This window comes from Strix aluco, chromosome 1, assembly GCF_031877795.1.
Source record: "Strix aluco isolate bStrAlu1 chromosome 1, bStrAlu1.hap1, whole genome shotgun sequence".
Classification (NCBI taxonomy): domain Eukaryota; kingdom Metazoa; phylum Chordata; class Aves; order Strigiformes; family Strigidae; genus Strix; species Strix aluco.
The window spans coordinates 124,205,107-124,225,176 of NC_133931.1; the positions used below are offsets into that span (position 1 = coordinate 124,205,107).

The window sequence follows — 20,070 nt, forward strand, 5'->3', positions numbered from 1 at the left end:
CTAGGAATCACCTTACAGTATACCTTTAAGTATTCCCAAATCTCAGACAATTCAAAGCATATCAATCTAACAAGCTTTTTAAGAAACTGAAGAACAGTCTGATCATCAGATGCAAACTTAACACCACATCCTCCAAATGGAGAGGGACATCTGGCATCAGTACAGATCACCTCTGTGTTTCCTGAACAGTGCTAGTCTCCATCACCAGCTAACTGGCAAGTCAGCAGATAAAGGAGCCTATGATGCCAGAAGTGCCTCAAACATATTGTCCAAACTTATTTGAGGAATGAGAAATTCCATTCCTGAAATTCATATGGCTGAAGTATATCTTGAGTACCGTCTATTCCTCTTAACCTGTAAAATTTATATTAGCAGCAAAAAATCTTTCACAAAGGGTAGAATACGAAAGTTCTTAAATTATCTTTGCTCAGTGCATTGGTACAGACAGCTGCATACAGGAAGAATTTTCAGGATTGTAGGATTGCTGCTTTTTGACTTTTGCTTCACTCATCCTTCCCTCACATTCACCCACTAAAATGATCAGCAATTTACTGAAAGGCAGCATTAAGTCTATGGTGAAATTTAGAGATAAGAGTGGTTGAAAACTTCTGAACCATTCTGCAAACTGCCTGCAGACTGGGAGCATTACACCATTTTTTTTTAAAAGTCAAGATTATAAGGACTTCCTTGCCACTGAAATAAACTGATCAATTCATTTTAAACAAAATCCTACATATGCAGTATGTATGTGAGCTGTATCTTAACACTCCAGCTCTCCAAATATGAAATACTAGGTGCTGAGAGACACTCAGTAGCAGTAGGTTCATTTCAGTGAATTCCCCATACACCGAACCAGATTCTCAAAGCAAGAAGCCTGGTATCTATTGATGGTGACAGTGCAATAAAGTTTGTTCCCACCCCAAAGCTGAGAGTTGACAGCTTAAGGCCACTGAGCAGAGATGATGTATCTACCACTGAGACAAGGGAAGCTGTTAACACAGTCTACCTTGCTCCACGTCTGCAAGTCTGTGGAATTTTGACATACATTTTTACTAGTGGCAAAACCAGTTTAGGAGGTTCTCTTCTTCCCTTCACCTCTCCCTTATTAATCTCTCTCTCCACCACTCCCTCAGCTGCTGACCCAACTATCTGTAGGGCTGCCACTTAAACCAGATCAGTGAAATGGAGTGAAATGAACTTTTTCTTTTTAACATTTTTAATTCAGGTCATATCACTGACACAATTTAAGCATAATCCCACAATCAGCTGCATCTGCAAAACTGAAGGCAGGGAGCCACAGCACTGCAGCATTAGTAATTAAAGAAATTTTAAATTCATTAATTTTAATTAATTTAGCAAACCTGAGCAAGCTTTACCACAAAATTAAAAAAAATAAAATTATCACAGGACACTAAGTGGCAAGGAACTGAACCAGTGCTTTATGCCGAAGAGTTAAGCATGCTCCATTCAGTCTCATCAGAGCTCAGTTTCCACTAATTTCTTTTTGTTTCATATCTCTAATGGAGTCAAGTCCATTAAGTCTTCCCTCATTACTCCTCTGCAGTCCTGGCTGCAACCAGTCAGAGAAGATACAAGACAGAAAACTGAAGTGGACAAGGGAGCTTTGACAACAGAAGAAAACTTGAGTGCAGGGAGTTCTGCAGAGTATTCTCTCACTGGCAGGGAACAGATGCCTGCACTCAGCTCTCATGGAGCTGGGCAACTGTGAAGAGATACTTGCCCTCTGATGACACAGAGCACTTCTGGTGCTCTGAATTCAGGCTACAACCTGCAATAAAGTAGCACCCTCGTAAGCTACCACACCACACAGGGACACTTTTCACTTCTCTCTCCAGGTTATCAACCTACTTCTTTCCCAGCCTCCCAGACTCTCAGATTCGGTCACCCATTTCTGCTCTCCCAAGTTTCAATATGTACCACATAGTAACACCAGGAGCTTTGCCATCTGGGAACAGTGTGCCTCACCCCTTGAGACAAGTAACTAGCAGATAATTGCTCCTTTTTTTTTTTTTAACTAACAATTTATTACTAGTTTTAAAATCTTACAGCAATATAGCATTTCTGAAAAAGTTATAGTTTCAGCTGAGAATCTGCAGAGTGACTGAAAAAATTCTTCAGTACTTTCAATATGCTTAAATTAACGTTGTTACAAAGGATTCTGTAAGAAAAAGGAGATAGTTCGTGTACACATATCTCAGAAGTCCAGTTACTTGTAACTTCTTACTTGAATGTTTTTGTCCACAGTGTCTCCTTCTTCCAGTTAACTTATGGATGGAGCTTGGAGTTCAAATGAAAAGCAACAGCTCTACTAAATGCCACATCACATACAACTTGCACAATGGAATAAAGCTTTGATCTCTGCAACACAGTATAAGGAATATATAGTCTCTATATTTGAGCACACCGACCACGACAGGGCTCTCTTCTCCAGCTGTGCGCTGTAAGTCTTAGCTCTGGCAAAGGATTTCTGACACAGATTTATTATCTCAGCATTCAAAAACATTGTGGGGAACTACTAAACAAGCGCGGGGGGGGGGGGGGTGGTGGTGGGTGGTGAGGAAGGAAAGGGTAGCAAGGGCGGACACAACACCCACAAGATATCACAGCCTAAATAGGGCAAGCTGCTATGACTGATCAACAGTTCAGATAAAACATAGTCAGGTGCAAATGTGCATACTAAAGAGGCTGACTGTGACCCAAGAGTATAACCACATCCTTTGGTGTGCTGAAGGGCACTAGTCCTATAGAAGGGAGGAGCACCAGCACATATGGTGCTGTAGATACTGCCAGCTGAATTAGATTTGAAAAAGAGGAGTGAAAAAAATACTGGCTGAAGGGAGACTGAAGTTGTAGCAAGTGACATTTTCCTTTCCTGCCCTTACAGTGTGTAAAATGGACATCTCATTTTTGCAGCTCTTCGGTGGAACAGACTAAGTTCATGGATCTAGCTTCTGTCCAAACAGAATTCAGGTGAACTCTCAGCAGGAACTGCTTTGGACTATGAGGTCTCCTGTAGAGTACTAAAGTGAAACCAATCTCAAAGTTGTGCAGCTGGAACAGTCTGACAGTGTGACTGTCACAACTCACTTCTGAGCTACATAAACAGCAAGTTAATTAAGTGAAAGACAACTGATCCTGTAACCTTAGCATCCAGGCAAATTGAGACTGCCTGGGTCTGATGAAAAACTTACTGCCTCCTGAGGGGTCCAATCTTTAAAAAGTCACCCAGCAGAGACCTAGAGAGGTTAAAAGTATGGGAGGACCATGCAGAAAGGGAAAGAACCAAATTTGTTCTGTCCTTATTAAAGTAGAACTAACCAAGAAGAAATAAAGAACTGTAAAATAAAAAAAATAAAGGAGGTGTCCACTAAAGATACCCAGCTGAAAAAAGTTCCAAGACCAGAAGACCAAAATAAAAGAAGCAAAGAAGGAGCTAAATAAATCCATCTTCCTATACTGAATTACTTACAGTCCCATATGGCTCCACTGCATTGTGGCACAAAGTTTTCTCCCTCTATTTTAGATAAACATGCCTTTCCATTTTAACCGGGGCTAAGAACTATCTTAACCATCAGTAGATAATATTAGACAAATCTAATTACTCAAGTCTTTTTGGTTAACGTAACTCCACCAATCTTGCAGCTGGAAATGGAGGAAAGGCATAGAGAAGCTGATCTAATCCAACAGACTCTTATTCATGTTGAAAGGAAGAGAAGGAGCAAGAGACGTAGTAGAAAGGAAAGATAAAGAGTGATAGGAACAAGACTGTACAAGTAGAAGAGGAGAAAAGAATAGTAGGAATATAGCATTGTTCTTCCCTCAGGGTTCTGTAAATTTGAAGCAAGTTTCATAAAGCATCATCTACAGTCATCCATTACATGCTGTCTCTTGATATAAGAAAACAAAGGTCAAGGAATTCTTATGCAAGTAAATTACTGAATTCTGGTCCAAGCTAGGCCAATGGAACCATTCACCTGAATAATGATTGTCAACCAGGTAAAGTCCTGCAGGACTGAATTCCCAGCATTGCAATGAGGCAATAAACTGTGTGTCTCAATATGACCTGTTAACCTAAATAACACAAGAAGATCTACAGCAGATTAAATAGACCACAGTTCCTAAAAGTTAGCTGAGAAATCAGACTGCAGTTCCAGCTGACTTTACTTCAGGCTCACTTTAAGCTAACATAATTGCACACTGCTGCCAAAAGAAGATCACTGGCCATCCCCTGCTGTGTACTTTCTACTGCCTCCCTTGCTCTGGGAAGAGCATTCATTTGACCATATGGAAATCCTAACCAGCAAGCTAAAAATAAAATAGTTTTTTTTTCAGCTGGATCGCTTCTTTGAGCCATCTTTCCATAAGGCCATACGAACAACAATGCCAGATAAAAAAAATGTAACAGGGATACAGGTAGGGAGTAGGGCAAGGATGCAACCACCCTGTTCAGGAGCTGGCATCACCTATGCTGGCTGTGAGTATGGAATTCCAATCAAGGCTCTTAAAAAAAACACCACCACCACACAACCAAAACATCACTACACACACACCCCAAAAAAAGAAAACAAACCAAACAAAAACAAAAAACCACACACCACACCTGAAACAGACTGATTTGATTTCAGCAGTGATACAGATATATTTCTTGGGCCCAGACCCAGACATACTTATTAGGCCAATTTTGTTTTGATATTTCCCTAACACTCCTATATTTCAAGTTTTTTAACAGGCATCAGCCATATACACAAACTGTTTAGTTTTATAAGCTTATTTTCCCATCCAAGCTGTACTACACCCAGCATGACACCTATGCTTCCAGAACAGCTTTTTTTATCCAAAGTACATTTTGATCCTGTAATCACTGTTTCATATTGTGCGACAACAGCAAAAAACCCAGTATTTAACTGAAAGGAACAACTTTAAGAGATTGCAATACACAACCCTTAAAGTTACAAATAACAAAAGAGCAAGTTACACAAAATCAGCATCACAGTTCTTGAAACCTGACACTCAATCTCTTTCAATCCTTTCATCAACAGGAGTTAAAACTTGACAGACAAAACATTTTATTCTGCTGCTCCTGTTAATCGTTAATCAAAAAGCAGACTTGTTAAATCCATGTTTTTGTGGAGAGTTTTAGTTCACATTTTAGTGAAAACAAACCCTGCACACACTCCATCAAATTCTTACGACTTTCTTAAAATTAACCTAGGAAAGAGTCAGTTGCCAAGCAGAAGTCATTTTATTGCTTTATCTCTGAATTTGCTTCCAAATAAATCTATTTTACAGCATGCCATGCTACTGGGTATTTCTGCATATATCAAAATGCAGTAACTCAGCACACTTCCCCAAAGCACATGGACAAATTTACTAAGGTAAGCAAAGCAGCTGATCAGAAAGTTAGTTTCTAATCAATGCCTTTCCAACTGGCAGCCCCTGATGCTCTCAGCAAGCTTGCCTCCCACTCATCAGTAGCTGAGGGAGCCTGCAGCACAGCTGACTGCATCCAGATACTCGTCTCCCAAGTTCCACAGTACAGCTTCATCTACCTTCGCCAATATTCCATGCCATTTTGTCTCACCTTTGGGTGTTACCGGGAGGAAGCATACAGTAGTCACCTCTAATAGCTAAGACGATCTTTTCCAAGCCTATAGACTTTGAATATACTAGATAGTCTTATATACTACTACTACTTTAGATAATACAACGTATCTTAATATGGTTTAAAAAAATGGTAAAGACATCCATGTGGGTAGTTATTTCAATTAATGTAAAACAATTTAACACTGGCAGGCACATACCCATTGCTGTCAAAAACATAAAAATTCTGGGAAAAAAAATTAATATCTAGAAAACAGCTCTCTGGATAGAAAGTAGATCACAAATCATGTCTAGAAATTCAGTTATGCCAATGCTGCACATATAGCACCCTACCTGTAAGTAACTAGTTGAAGATCTTTATTCACTTTTTCAATTAAAAATTATCTTCTAAGCTCAAAACGTTTTTGCTATTTTTCCTTCTCCACCAAAGTGTGCAAAATTAGTATTCCAACTTCTCCAGAGAAAAGAGTCTTACACTTTCTCATCTTCCTTTCATACTTTTCTTTCAAAGTCCCTCTTTCCCCTAGTATTTTGGCCCATTTTTTTGATAGTGGAAAAAAAAAGTGTAAAAAAATAAGACACGTACATTGGAATGAAAACACTGAAAATAAAAATTCTGTCTTCCCCCTGATAAACCTGGAAAAATGTGGGGTCATTTTAGTGATTCGTTTGTGTTAAATTTAGGCAAACAGGGTACTGAACAACCAATGTAAACATAGCTCCCTCTATAAAAAGACACCATATTCTAAAGACACATAGAAGTGTACTAATTACACCACAGACAACTAGATTATACTTAACAGAAAACCTAACTCAAATTCAGCTTCTCAAATTCAGATATCAAAGGGTATCTACAGAAGAACAAAGACCTTCGAGCCTACAAAGAAACAGTTCTTGCAAAATTAGACAACCAGAAGAAGAAAAACCTGCAGGTATTTGCAGAGTGGTACAAACCAGTATACTGGAAATTTAGATCTTGGCATAAATTCTATCAATAGATGAGAATTCACAGGCAGTTAGTACAAAAACAGACACAGCAACAGGATGCGTACCAGACTGACCATGTCTACATCTGCTGGCAATAACTTACGCCAGCCCTCAGAACCCAGTGACATCTCAATTTTCCATTCAACCCTTCAAACTATCTTCTATGAAGCAAAACCAATACTGCCAACATACAAAGACTAACCAGAGAAGATCATCCTCTCAGCCCTTGAAGCCTCTAGAAAGTCCAATAAAATTCACAAGCATTCCCAGATGCTGCTGAAATTACTGAACCTCCACTCACACTAAACTTGGGCTACCTACTCATATCAAATCCTTTTACTCTGACATTTTACTAATCTTTTTCTTTGGTGTTTTTTGCTTAAAACAAATTAGGTAGTTTTAAAATTCCCAATAGATTTGATTTCTGATTTTTTAGACCGATGTTTTATAATACTTGCCAGAGTCAAAACTTCACTTTTCACTTGTTCAGTACATCAAAAAGGATGAACTGCATAACTCCTTTTCCAAAAGCTTCTATAGGAATACATGGCCCAGCCAATGAACAGACTACTATCTACAAAACCAAACCCACATTTCTTATTTATCACTTTCTAAACTACAGCTGGATAGCAATATACCTTATCAATAGTCTCAACCTGCAGTATTTTAAAATGTTACTTACAAACCCACAAAATATCCACCTTCAATATTTTTATATAAATGGTTCTATAAATGATAGCTTGCAACCAGGCAAGTATTTGAAGCAGAAGCCATCAAGTAGCTAACTATGCAATTTTTCAACCAAGGTATCTGAAGAGAAGCAAACTAAAGTTCCATTTTTTTCAACCTACGATTCACACCCAAAGCCAGTATTTATAAGCCACAACGAAGAACCAAACAGGAATCAAAAGATCTTCTGCCACATTCAAGAATCCCCAACTGGCTGACACTGCTAATAGAGCAAACGAACGCATACTGTCAGTACTTCTCTTTGAAAGTGCTATGTTCTGCAACTTGACAACTTAAGAAATTAAGTCATCTCCATCTTCAAATAATCATTTCTTGATGCTGACAAATTTGCCAAATCTCTGCCCCATCTCTATTCAGTCATCTGTCCCAGGAGAAGGAGAGAACTTTTTTGAAAGCAGACAGTTGACAGGTAGAAGAAAAACAGACTGACTACCTGAAGCATTTCAGGTTTTATACCTGGATAAATTAAAGAGACTCGACCTAGTTCTCCTTATCAAGGCATCAGATAAAAATATATGCAGATTCAGTTAGCTCTGTCAAAAACATCTACTGGAGATAATAAATTTACAGGCTATGACAAGAAGATTAGAGGCACTCAACATGCAAATCAGCATTCTTCCAAGACTATCCAGTCAGTACGTACTACAGGTGACATTTAGTCATACTTTTACTCAATACATGTAAGGTAACTAGAAGAGAGGTAACATAGAGTACAATGTACCATAGTGATGACACACAGCATGTATCAAGATCTAGCTACTCCAACTTCAGAAGTCCAGAGCCATAAATCTCCCACTATATATTTAAGACTAGTAAGTCCTGCTAGATGTTGCAGGAATCCAAATTATAAGCATACACAAAGTTTAAGATTCACACATTGATTAATGGAAAGCATCAGAAGGCTATAAGAAACACCCATGACGTTTGGCTGGATTTCCAACTAAACACCCAAGCTTTTGTTATCAGGCTGAAAGTATGTTACTGACCCAATTAAACCTAGCTGAATAAAACAGTATGCGATCGTTCACTTCAGTGTCATCCTGTAACATACCACAGCTGTACCCTAAAAATTCCTAGGTATAAAACGCTAGCACCCATTTTAAGTAAGGCTCCTTGCAGTTGAGGAGCTCCTTGCTTACTTCAGAGACTTCTGCGAGTGATTTCACAGTCTAGCAATGAAATGAACAGTCACAAAACATTTCTTCACAGAAATGAAGCAATTTCAGTTATGGAAAATGTTTTGCTCTAGTGACACTTTGGTTAGTAATTTTGCCACAGAACCTTTAGAGCATTTACTAAAGAACCTGTTATATTGATATCTATGTTAAAAAATTTTTGTTCAAGGAGCACTTGAGTGATGGAACACTGTGTTTTAAAGCCTGAATACTTTATGCATCCATATTCAGCAGAATGTAATTATAAATTACTGCACAAACAAGGTGTACGTTTAGGTAGACTGCAGCTAATCAAAACTGAAAAAGAAAATTAGCAGACCTTTGCTGCTGTAATGAAGTGCTTCAAGTAAGTTTATGAACTCAGCTGTGTATTTAGAAACCAAGTAGCAAGTACGCATACAAGCAGGGGAAAATGCAGCACGCAAAAAAGAGCATGAAGGCAGCACAATCAGAAATAGCCTTAATACTCCCCCTTTGATATACACAGCACACAATACAGTGCGTAAGGTTCAGTTCACCAGTTGAAGCAGCTTTCTTAGCAGAAAAGCAAAAAAGCAAAGCTTACCAGTTCACCAGGGAGATCACTCACCAATTACTATTACGGAAAAAACAGAGTCAACTTGGGGAAATTAGTTTAATTTATTACCAATCAGATCAGAGTAGAGTAATGAGAAATAAACCTGAAATCTTAAAAAAACCTTCCCCCCACCCCTCCCTTCTTCCCAGACTTTACTCCCAATTTTCTCTATCTCTTCCCCCTCAATGGTGCAGAGGGACAGGTAATGGGGGTTGTGGTCAGTTCATCACATGTTGTTCCTGCTGCTCCATCCTCCTCAGGGCAGGACTCCTCACACTCTTCCCCTGCTCCAGCATGGGGGGGTCTCACCCACAGGAGACAGTCCTCCACGAACTTCTCCAATCTGAGTCCTTCCCACGGGCTGCAGTCCTTCAGGAACTGCTCCAGCGTGGGTCCCTTCCACAGGCTGCAGTCCTTCAGGAACAGACTGCTCCAGCATGGGTCCCCCACAGGTCCACAGGTCCTGCCAAAAGCCTGCTCCAGCACGGGCTTCCCACAGGGTCACAGCCTCCTTTGGGCATCCATGTGCTCCAGCGTGGGGTCCTCCATGGGCTGCAGGTGGGTATCTGTTCCACTGTGGACCTCCATGGGCTGCAGGGGCACAGCCTCACCATGGACTGCACCACGGGCTGCAGGGGAATCTCTGCTCGAGTGCCTGGAGCACCTCCTCCCCCTCCTCCTTCACTGACCTTGGTGTCTGCAGAGTTGCTTCTCTCACATATTCTCACTCCTCTCTTCACAATTGCTCTCCCCCAAGTTGTTTTTTGCCCCCTTCTTAAATAGGTTATCCCAGAGGTGCTACCACCATCACTGATGGGCTCGGCCTTGGACAGCAGTGGGTCCATCTCAGAGCCGGCTAGCATTGGCTCTTATCAGACATGGGGCAAGAAGCTTCTAGCAGCTTCTCACCCCTGTAGTCCCCCCACTACCAAAATCTTGCCATGTAAACCCAATACAACATGCTGTGTCTAAGTATCTTTAGGCAGACTTTTTATTCCAATTATCCAGCTACAAACAAACATTCACTGCCTTCCACACTGCACAGCCATTCATAAAAGACTGTGTTGTTGTTTTGGGTTATTTGGGGAGGGAAGGAGGGGGAAAGAGGGAAGCAGGAAGATATTGTTAATAACTAGCAGTTTCACATATTTATAAAAAAATCTACCAGCAAGTTGTATTTTACAGTCACTTTTTCTTCTCTCATTTAGAAGTTTACTATTTTACTGCTGTGTAAAAGCCACACAGTAACAAAAGCCTTCTGTTGTATGCTCAAAACTAACGCAATTCTACTACTTGTTATAGTATGCTTAAAAGTAGTTGTAGTAATACTCTTATATAAAATGCCCTTTAAGGAAAATTATGGATACAGATTAAAAAATATTAATCTCAAAATTTCTTTAAGAATTATTTTGAGAGATATCTTCAAAGAGAACACATAGTATATTAGTCCTGAATGATTTGGTGGCCAGTATTTCAAGGGGAAGAAAAAAAGAGAACAGTAAGTTTTCTTCTAAAATTAAGTTTAGTTCACCTCTATTGTGAGCGCATTTATCAATGTGCATTCTAGTTTACAGATACAAGAGTAATAACCACAGCAAAACTGTTTCTAAGCACAGGCACAGAGATCCCATTCCCCTGGAGGCAGCCTGTTGAGCCAGAGCTGTGAGAGCTCTGATCACAAACCTATCTGCATATCAAAAGCCTACATTCCCATTTCCTCCTTTGCCTCCTTCTGTTTGGGCAAAAGGCAAATAATACTACACCTATGGTTATTTTATATTACATAAATGCTGGGAGTGGGGTGCTAAACTATGGCTACATCAACAACTCTTATGAGCAACTCTACAATAACAAACTTGTAGATGCATGTGATGAAAGATTTTTTTAAAAAAAAGGGAACTTGGAGAACTACAACTGTTGTTATATTAAAGATTTTTTTAAAAAATAAAAAACTCAAGCATTCAGACCATGGATCATCTGTGCAGCAGATGCAGGAACAGCTCAAATCTGTCAGGATTACTGGCATGAACCTACCATGAAGAGAACACAACGTACCTGAACTGGCTTTGGAGGTAAACAGTATAGTTGCATTTCTACAGCTCTGAATCCTTGAGTATTAAGTACTGTATGATCTAAACTGACTCTGCAAATGACAGTCTGTCTGTCTCCACAGTGAGTTCCAAGAAACACATGTGCAAGTGCAGAGACTCCAGTTATGCTAGATTCAGCTGAGATCCAGATGAATACTATCTCAAATCTTATGTGGCTAGCTTCGCAAAGGGTCAGTCCCCTCAACACATTCCCCAAGACTAAAATCCAGGTGTCTTATTACACAGCTGTAGTGTCACACAAAGGTGCCAACTCAGTTCTGGGTCAGTACTGCATTCAACTGAATAAGCCACCCCATCAAGAAAAACTAACACAGAAATGCCAAGTGGAAAACACCCCACCTTTACCATGTCAGAGTAATTTGGACCAACTCCAAACCGATTCTTCCAGATGCAATGATAGGCTTATAATACACATAGTCCAGTGAAACACATCAACAACATATTAATTCACTTGCAAAGTTGTAAACGATCTGACTTCCATGTACAAGCTGAGCTGTGCTTGAGGTAGTAGAACTTCCTCGAATTCATAATACTTAAGTTCAGTACTGAGATCTCCTGATCTCTCTGAATCAAGTTGGAGACACAAGGACCAGCACCTACACATAGCTAATAAGCTCGAGCAAGCTGTTTGTGCAAATGCTGGATGCCTCTGTGCTGCCTGGTATCTCTATCACATGGGTTATTCCAGCTCCTCCATGATAAGCATGAATAGTAGTAGCTTGTAGTAAACCATAAATACATCATCTATTTATACACCACTGTATACTATAATTAAACCATTCTTAAAATAACATCATCAAGAAAGATGTTTGGCACATAATAGGATGATGGGAAAAAAAAAAAACCACCTTTTTGAACAATTCCTGAACTTAGGTTCCCTAATCTCTCTTTGAATACCAGTAATATCAGCCCCTGGACAACATACAGGCACCATCCAATTTCTCAAGCCAGGACCTAAACTCCCTTACATACCACTCCATATGTATACATCCTCACACAAACCCTAATATTAGTTTTTCCTACATCAATGTGTATGTGCCCTGCTTTTTGATTCAGAAGTTCAGGTACATCTGAAGACATCAAAAGGGCCCACTATGCAGGGTAATAACAGCTGGTGCTGACACAGGCAAAGCTGGGAGCAGTTGCCACATAATTACCAGACACCTCAGTATGTCCATTATCCAAACAGTTCAGGTTTACAAAAATCGCAGTTTCTCTGACACACACAAAAATATGACCCTGCTAGAGCCAAGACTCAGTATGACTTGTCAGGCATGCAACTCTGCTTTTTAACTAGTAGTTGACCATTCAAAACCCAAGACACTGGCAACCACCTCACTATCAAAAACACAGAAGTCAACCAGCCAGAAAGCTTGTGTGGCTGAAAAAAAATCAGGCAGTGCTTTCACTGACAAACGCTACACACCATCTTAGAGGCAGCACACAACAGACATGGAATACAGTAGACATCAGTGTATAACAGCTGAAAGTATATGGGAAGCCAACTGCTCTAACCTGCTGTTAAGTTCTCTGGTGACCCACCTACTTGAGTTACATGTTCCTGAGTTAGATTGTTTCTCTGAGTTGTTAAAACAAGGTTAACTTTAGTGTAAACAATTAATCCTAGTCTCTTATCAGAATGGATTTATTTGCCCAGCAACTGCAGCTTAAAAAAAAAAAAAAACAACAACACACACCACCCCAAAAAATACATAACGCAGACAGCATCAGCAGGGAAAAAAATGTCTTGAGTGCAAGACTCAGGTCTTTTTAAAGATTAAAAATAAGCAAGTAGAAGCATGTTCATTGTAATATGGTTAATTTAATTCTGGTTTTGTTTCTAGACAAAAGGGCCAACAGAAAAACAGAGCTTCAGTCTCCTACAGGAAAAAGGAGGTTTGCTTTTGCAAGTAAGTGTGTTAAAACTTCTGCATCTGATAAACTGGTTACAATAAAGTTCCAGTTTTCATACTGAAGCCAGAGCTTCAGTTTTGTTTCTGAATGTTAAGGGCTCCTCCAAGACACCTTGGAGACAGCCACCATGTTTCTCAACTCACTAACATACAAGTAGTTCTTAAAATTTCAACTGTTATCAATGTGTTCTACCTCACATGCAATTAGTTTCACTTGAGAACCACTTAAACCTCTGCTACATTACAAATAGGAAAGTTTGGGTTCTTTTCAAAACAAGATCGGTAATGAACTTGAACTGTGCCATAAACAGACCCTATCAGGTAGAAACAAGAACAGAATACATCAGACAGAGAATTCAGATAAGTTCATCGCTATTCCTTCTTAACTTCAAACAGCAAAGAAAAGCAGTATAAAGCCTACCAAAGCTATTCTGTTTGATAAACTCAAGAACTTACCAGAATGCAGTGAGACATTGTTTGTTTTAGAACTCAGTACAGTTCTTCATTCCTTGTGTCAGGAGAACCCAGGAATAAATATATCCTAAATCCTGATGAGAATTCCCCATCACGCACCAGAAAAATCCTCCTTCTAGTCACCATCTCTCTTTTCCCCCCTCTGTATTTTTAACTTTGCTGTCAACCTGTATATATCAAACTCAGCAACATGAAGAAATGCTACTCTTAAAACTTTACATCGCTGATGGTCTTCCCAGGAAAAGAAAAAACAGCCTTTCTTTAGAAAGGGTGGTGGTTTTGATTTTCTGTTGACAAACATTCAGAGAGCACATAGAAATCAATCCGTTCTTGCTCCCAACAACAGGTCTGCTCTGGAAGGAGTAACAAAGTCTAGGTTACTAGGGCATTATGAAAACATCAGTGGCAAGTTGGGAAAAAGTAGAGGAACAAGATTCTTCACTTCTGTGCCAAAAATTCACAGAACATTAAGCCATCCTACCATTTCTATAGAACTTTATATTAGAAAGTTAATTAGGTATAGCAAACACTCTGCCAGTAACTCAAAACTTGGTCTCAGGCTCTTCATCTGTCTTTAGATATAAATGTTAGGAATAGTTTACACACTGCCCTAAGATGCTGCACCACCTTCTCTTCCAATTTTTATATGAAAAATCTTTTCAGAGGTAAAGGAACAGCTTAGTCTTTCTAAATACTCTCACTTTATCTTTTGCTGGAAGACAAACTAAAAAGTGCCAAGCAGTGAGAAATGTGATTCTCTTTTTCTAAAAATGCCTGATACCACGCAGCTTGATCTAAGAGCATACAAGTCTGACCAAAAAAACCCTCATGTAATCAAGGGAAGGAAAAAAAAAAAAAGCTGTGGGGTTTTTTGTTGTTCAGAAGAATTATCTGAATCCTCAATATTTACCATAAAAAAATAAAAAGACAGGGAAAGAAAATGTTTCTTCAGCTAGAAGTATCACATTCCAAGTAAGCATTAGATTCCAAAATTAAGAACATTACTTATTGGTTAAGTGTTCCAAGACTGAAGCTTTCAACTGGCAATCTAAAGTTGCTGTAAAAGAAAATTGGACACAGATTTTATTTCCTCCCTGTACCTAACTATATAAGTGTTAAACTGACAGAATTACACAAAACCCACACCATAGGTACAAGGAAAATAACCCACTGAAACAGTTGGAGAAAAAAAAAATTAAAAAGAACCACTACAAAAAATTCAAACACACACCACAGAAATTGTCAGAATACTCAGAGATAGTTACATATTTCCACTTTAAAAATAAAAGAGAAAACGTCTTTCCCAATAGCGTCTAGATGGAATTATGACAGAAAGCTAAGCTATTTTCTATTACTGGGATACTTGGGTAAATATTATCCAGACAAGCATTATAACTAGCATTACTTAATAAACAAAGCACATACCACTCTGGCTGCTCTTTCCTGAGATTCACACTTCCTGCAAAACCAAGGTCCAGTGGGTACTTGAACAATTCCATAGCAAGCTGTTTTGAACAAGACAAAATATTTCAGCAAACAATAAACAGCACTACAGTACTACTAATATGAATGTTATAAAAAAAAGCTTACTATCGCATCATTTTAATAAGTCAAACTGAGATCTATACACTGCAAGTGAAATCATATCATAACGGTAATAGAAATGAAGTATAAGCTTCCACTTAAAAATGTATTACAAGTTTGTTAAATTTGTTAAATAAAATACTGATTAGCTTGAAAGGTAATATAGCCATTCAAAAGCAGCAATGTTTCATATGTTCTGTTTTGCTATTTATTTACCAGCAAAACAGATAAAACACTTCACAATAACAAACATCCATCATTTATAGTAGTCTTTAAGAGAAAACTAAAAGCAACTAACAAATCTGAGTTTGTCATAACACATTCATACACTTAGTTACTATCAAGTTCTCTTACTCTTTATAAGCAAATAACTGGTCTTAAGTAGGAAATCCCTAATAAACTGAACAAAGATAGAAAGTTTCCTTTTTTTTTCCCCTGAAAATTCATAAGGAGCTATAAATACAAACTAAACTGAGCATCAGGGCTAGGATTATTTGCAAGTACAGCCAGGCTACAACATAAATTCTTAGGAAAGAGATTTGAGACATGCAGACTTCTCTGCAAGACTGTCATCTCTATTTTTATAGTAGATTAAAAAAAAAAAAAAAAAAAAGAGTTTGATAAGAAATTCCACAGAAAAAGAGTTTAGTAATTTAGCAAAACTGTTCATGTTTGAAATGCACAGAACAGGAAACTTTAAGAACTGCCGAGGGAATGAAAATACAAGAACACAAGTGCTGTGAGCATATTCTAATATCTGTATGGATTTAACAACTAATAACAAACAATCAAAAATCCAAACATTTTCCTCAAAAAGATAATCCTGAATCTGACATCATATTTTTAATATCTCAATTTTCAACAATTATATAATACTTAAATAAGAAAATCTGGTTTAAGTGTGTAACTAGAAATATATATATATGATAAATTAATAGTTAAGAAGAAAGCTGAGATTAAAATAGTATCTTCTAGTATATATAAAAAACCAGTATTGGTTTTGTGCTAGCCTGAAGAAAAAAAAAAAAAAAAACAACACAACAACAAACAGTAATGCAACAGTAGTATAAAAAACATCTGGCTAATACACCTTTCCTTCTACAAAGGAAAGTCAATTAAATCATTTCCTGTTATATACATACATGTAGTCATATTAAGATCAGTTGTCAGATTTTCAAATACATCATCCACATACTAACAGACCAAACTACCTTGATAAGCCCTCTCTACTGAACAATAAAGTTCCTGAACATGAGAAAAAACATCTTGTTTTTGTTGCATTTATATTAACCACAGATGAGGGGGACTTCGAATTCCTCTTCAGAAATTAAGAGGAAAACTTTACATGTGCAATCACACATTTAGATTAGCAAGAGACAGTGCAGAGTAAGAAACTAATTAGAGAATGCAACTCGGAGACAGAGCTGGCAATTAAATCCAAAGGCAACACAAGTTGGGCAAAGACCAAAATTGAAGGGAAGTACTTCTCTATCTGCAAACGTAGCAGAGTACACCTAGAGCCTAAGAGAGTCCACCACAGGTTTGTGCTCTGATAAACTGTGATACTATTTATTGAGTTCCAGGACTTCCTTTGGTTTATACTTCCACTGCTATGCAAAGCTTCTTTAAACACATGAAGAGACTCTGTCCTCCGCAACTTGCCAGTGACTTAACACTTGAAAAGAAGTTTCGTCTGAACTAAAGTATAACAAAAAATGCAGTTAATAAAGTCTCATGGGTAATACTGCTGTCTGAACTTCAAATAAGGACTACCAGCTTTAACCATGAGGACTACCACTTTTACTACAGAAAGATTACAAAAAGAGTGGACATACTTCCTCTACCACCTTCATTCACATGATGCATCAAATCCAAATTGTAAAACATCAATGATACAGTAAATCAAAACATACAGTTTTTCTTTTCTTAAAACCTCCACAACAGCACCTGGATTTAGAAAAAACAGTACTTTTGCACACTTCCTGCCAGACTGAAATCCAAATTTGGACCTGACCATAAAAAAAAAGTTCAATATTCTTGTACCCAATTTACTGAAGCGTGTCTCTATATCAGGAATTCCTAAAACAGACTTTTGTCATTCCCACTATTTCAGCTCCAACTACTGCTATCATCAAATTATTTCACTGAAAATATTAGCAAGACTCTAGATGCAAAGGAAGATGCCCAAGATAATACAAAAATAATAGCTGGTCAGGTATGACTTCTGAAAGTATGAATGTTTTAGTGTTCTTTTTCACGATCCTAAGATTCCACAAAAGCAGCAGAGTTAACTTAGCCGTTAACATTACTCAGTTCTTAAGGCAACAGAAAACCGATTCAAAACCAGACTAATTTCACAGATCCTGTCAGCTCACCTCAGCCTTCAATTCAACATTAACAAGAATAACTGAATTCTTTTGCAGATCTTAAATTATTACTACTTCTCATTATTTCTTGTCAGTTTACAAAAGAGCGTATATCTGAAACAAAGTTACCATATCATCTTCAACACAACTGAAGACCAAGCATGAGACACATTAGTAGTATTTTCACATGGGCTAGGCATTCAGACTAACTACTGCATTGAGGATTTTCTGACTCCTCCAATTTCTTCACCATCTAGAAGGAGTCTGAGTCAGCCACAGAGTTCATATGACCGCTTGGGAGTTGATACTGAGAAACTATCATCTTATTCCTTGTTTCTGCTAGCATAAAGCAAAAGTGATCATAACTTCCTTTCTTACTATGTAAGCAGCAGAATCCAGTCTCTTCCTCTGCTCTCACAAGAAGGGTCAACCCACTGACAGAAACAAAACAATCACACATAGAGGGAACATGCCAGCTCCCGAGCTGAGCTGGAAACCAACCAACCAGCCTCCACTAATCCAAACAAATCCAGTATCAGCCATTCCGACTAACACCCTCCCCCTGCAGAACCACAACAGGAAGTCTCTTCATCTACCAGGAAACATCAGCCAAATGACATTCAAGGAAAGGCAGGCAGAGGAAGAAATCACACGAGAGTCAAGTCTTTCCTACACACTGCTCTCTTCCAATCCTCAACCCTTCTCATCTACCGATCGCCCCTCAAATAAATTTTTCTAACTTGGGAAAGGCAGGGACAACAGGAATCGAGTATAAGAAGAAAGAAAATCAGCAACAATTGCCAGAACAGAGATTAGTAAGAAGTTCCACAAAGAAGGAAAGGAGTTTTAGGTAGTCTTAGGACTGCTGTAGCCGAGGTTGTTAACAGGGTGCAAAGGCAGACTGGGATGCACAGACATAGAAAAGATACAAAGGGGAAGAGGAAGGGAAAAAAACCTGGCAGGGGGGTTCTTCCTTTCTCGTAGCCATAATATAGGAAGTCATAATATAGGAAGTCTCACTTGAGGTAAAAGACAAACTGGAAGGATAGAAGATGACAGGACAGGTCAGACCAGAAAGCACGTGGCCCCAGAAACAGGGAAACAGGCTTCATGGGTGACAAGAAGGAGCTTGCGAGGGGGCAGGGAGAGAAGAAGGGGAGAAAAACGGCGGGGGGGGGGGGGGGGGGGAGCAGGCCCAAGGGGAGAGGACAGGCAACATCACGAAGGAAGCAGCGAGGCTTGAGGCCAGAGCGGGTGAGCTGGCACTCGCCTGCCTACTCACCTTGATGCACTGCGACATTGCAGCCGTGCCCGTCGCAGTAGACAAGCGGGTTCTCGGCCCAGCCCCTCTCGTCGGAGCACACGCAGCAGCCGCCGATCATCTCCTTCATGCTATTGGAGAACTCGCCCTCCAGTGACACAGGCAGCAGCAACGGCTCGCTAGAGACCATCTAAGGGTTAAAAACACCGTCGTCAACACCACACACGCACGCACACACACGCTGTACCCCCTGCCTGCCCCCTCCCCCGGCGGTGTCTCCCCTCAGTCACTCAGCCGCCGCCGCCGCCACCGCCGCCACGGCAATGATTTAGGGCCCATGACCGCTGGCTGAGAGCCTCTTCTCGCCCCCGCCCGACCAACCGGCCAGGCTGTATCAGTCACGCAAGCAGGCAGGGGCAGCCCGGCGGCGGTACACTGAGGAGGACACCACACAGCAGGCAGACAGGCGAGAGAGCGGGGCCGCCGCGCAGGCGCACTGCGCGCCCCCGCCGGGAAGGCCTCGGCCTGGGCCTCCTCGCGATGGTTCACGAGCCGCCCGTGGAACGTGAGCCGCGGCTGAGCGCGCGCCCCCCCCCCCCCCAACGGCTCCAACCGCCGCGCCAAGAGAGCGTGCGCGAGCGCGCGGCGCCCCGCCAGGACCGCCCGCCCGCCCCTCGCCTCGCCTCGCCTCCCTCCGCGCGGCCCGGAAGCGCCGGCTCCCCCGGGCAACCTGATGGCCCGGCCCGGCCCGGCCAGCGCACCCGCCGCCCCCGGCCTGCCGGCCCCGCTCGGGCACCCACCTCGGTGTGCTGCCACTCTCCGTCCCCCGGACGAGCCATCTCGCCGCCCCCACCCCCCCCCGCCGGCCGAACCCTGACGCGCTCCGTGCCGGGGCCGCCGGCCGGGCTGCTCGGCGCGCCGCGGGGCAGCCCCTGCGAAACCGCCTCCCTTTCCCGGCCGGGCGAGCGTTAGACGGGCTTATTGCTGCCCCCCTCCCCGCGGTGTGTGTGGGGGGGCGGGGGAGGTGGCAGACATGCGCCCCGCTCCCACCCGCGATGTCACTCTGCTCATGCCCCCTTCAGGAAGGCTGGAGGACTCGCCCCATTCCCGCCCTCCTCCCTCCCCGCAGAAATCATTTTTACTATCTTGTTTATTTTCCCCCTGATGTGACTGCAGGACTAATGCATTCCCACTCCCAACTTTTATTATCCTGTTTATATCCCCTCGGTGTGCCTGCAGGACTAATGCAT

The 20,070-nt window shown here is 40.7% G+C and overlaps 1 protein-coding gene across 7 annotated transcripts in view; it reads right to left on the reverse strand.

Moving 5' to 3' along the window:
- MLLT10 (MLLT10 histone lysine methyltransferase DOT1L cofactor) overlaps positions 1-19,759 on the reverse strand; it is a 131,994-nt gene extending 112,235 nt beyond the window's left edge. For 4 of the 7 annotated variants that reach the window (XM_074834214.1, XM_074834206.1, XM_074834180.1 and 1 more), the window contains exons 1-3: positions 19,621-19,759; positions 18,842-19,010; positions 15,035-15,114 (exon numbers count right to left, since the gene is read on the reverse strand). In XM_074834214.1, the coding sequence (XP_074690315.1) occupies positions 15,035-15,114; positions 18,842-19,010; positions 19,621-19,659 (288 nt within the window). In that variant the 5' untranslated portion in view covers positions 19,660-19,759. Of the gene's footprint in view, positions 1-15,034; positions 15,115-18,841; positions 19,011-19,620 lie in introns of those variants that run through there. The other 3 variants (XM_074834199.1, XM_074834190.1, XM_074834223.1) reach the window with 2 other exon arrangements.
- Between the last annotated feature and the right edge of the window lie 311 nt (positions 19,760-20,070).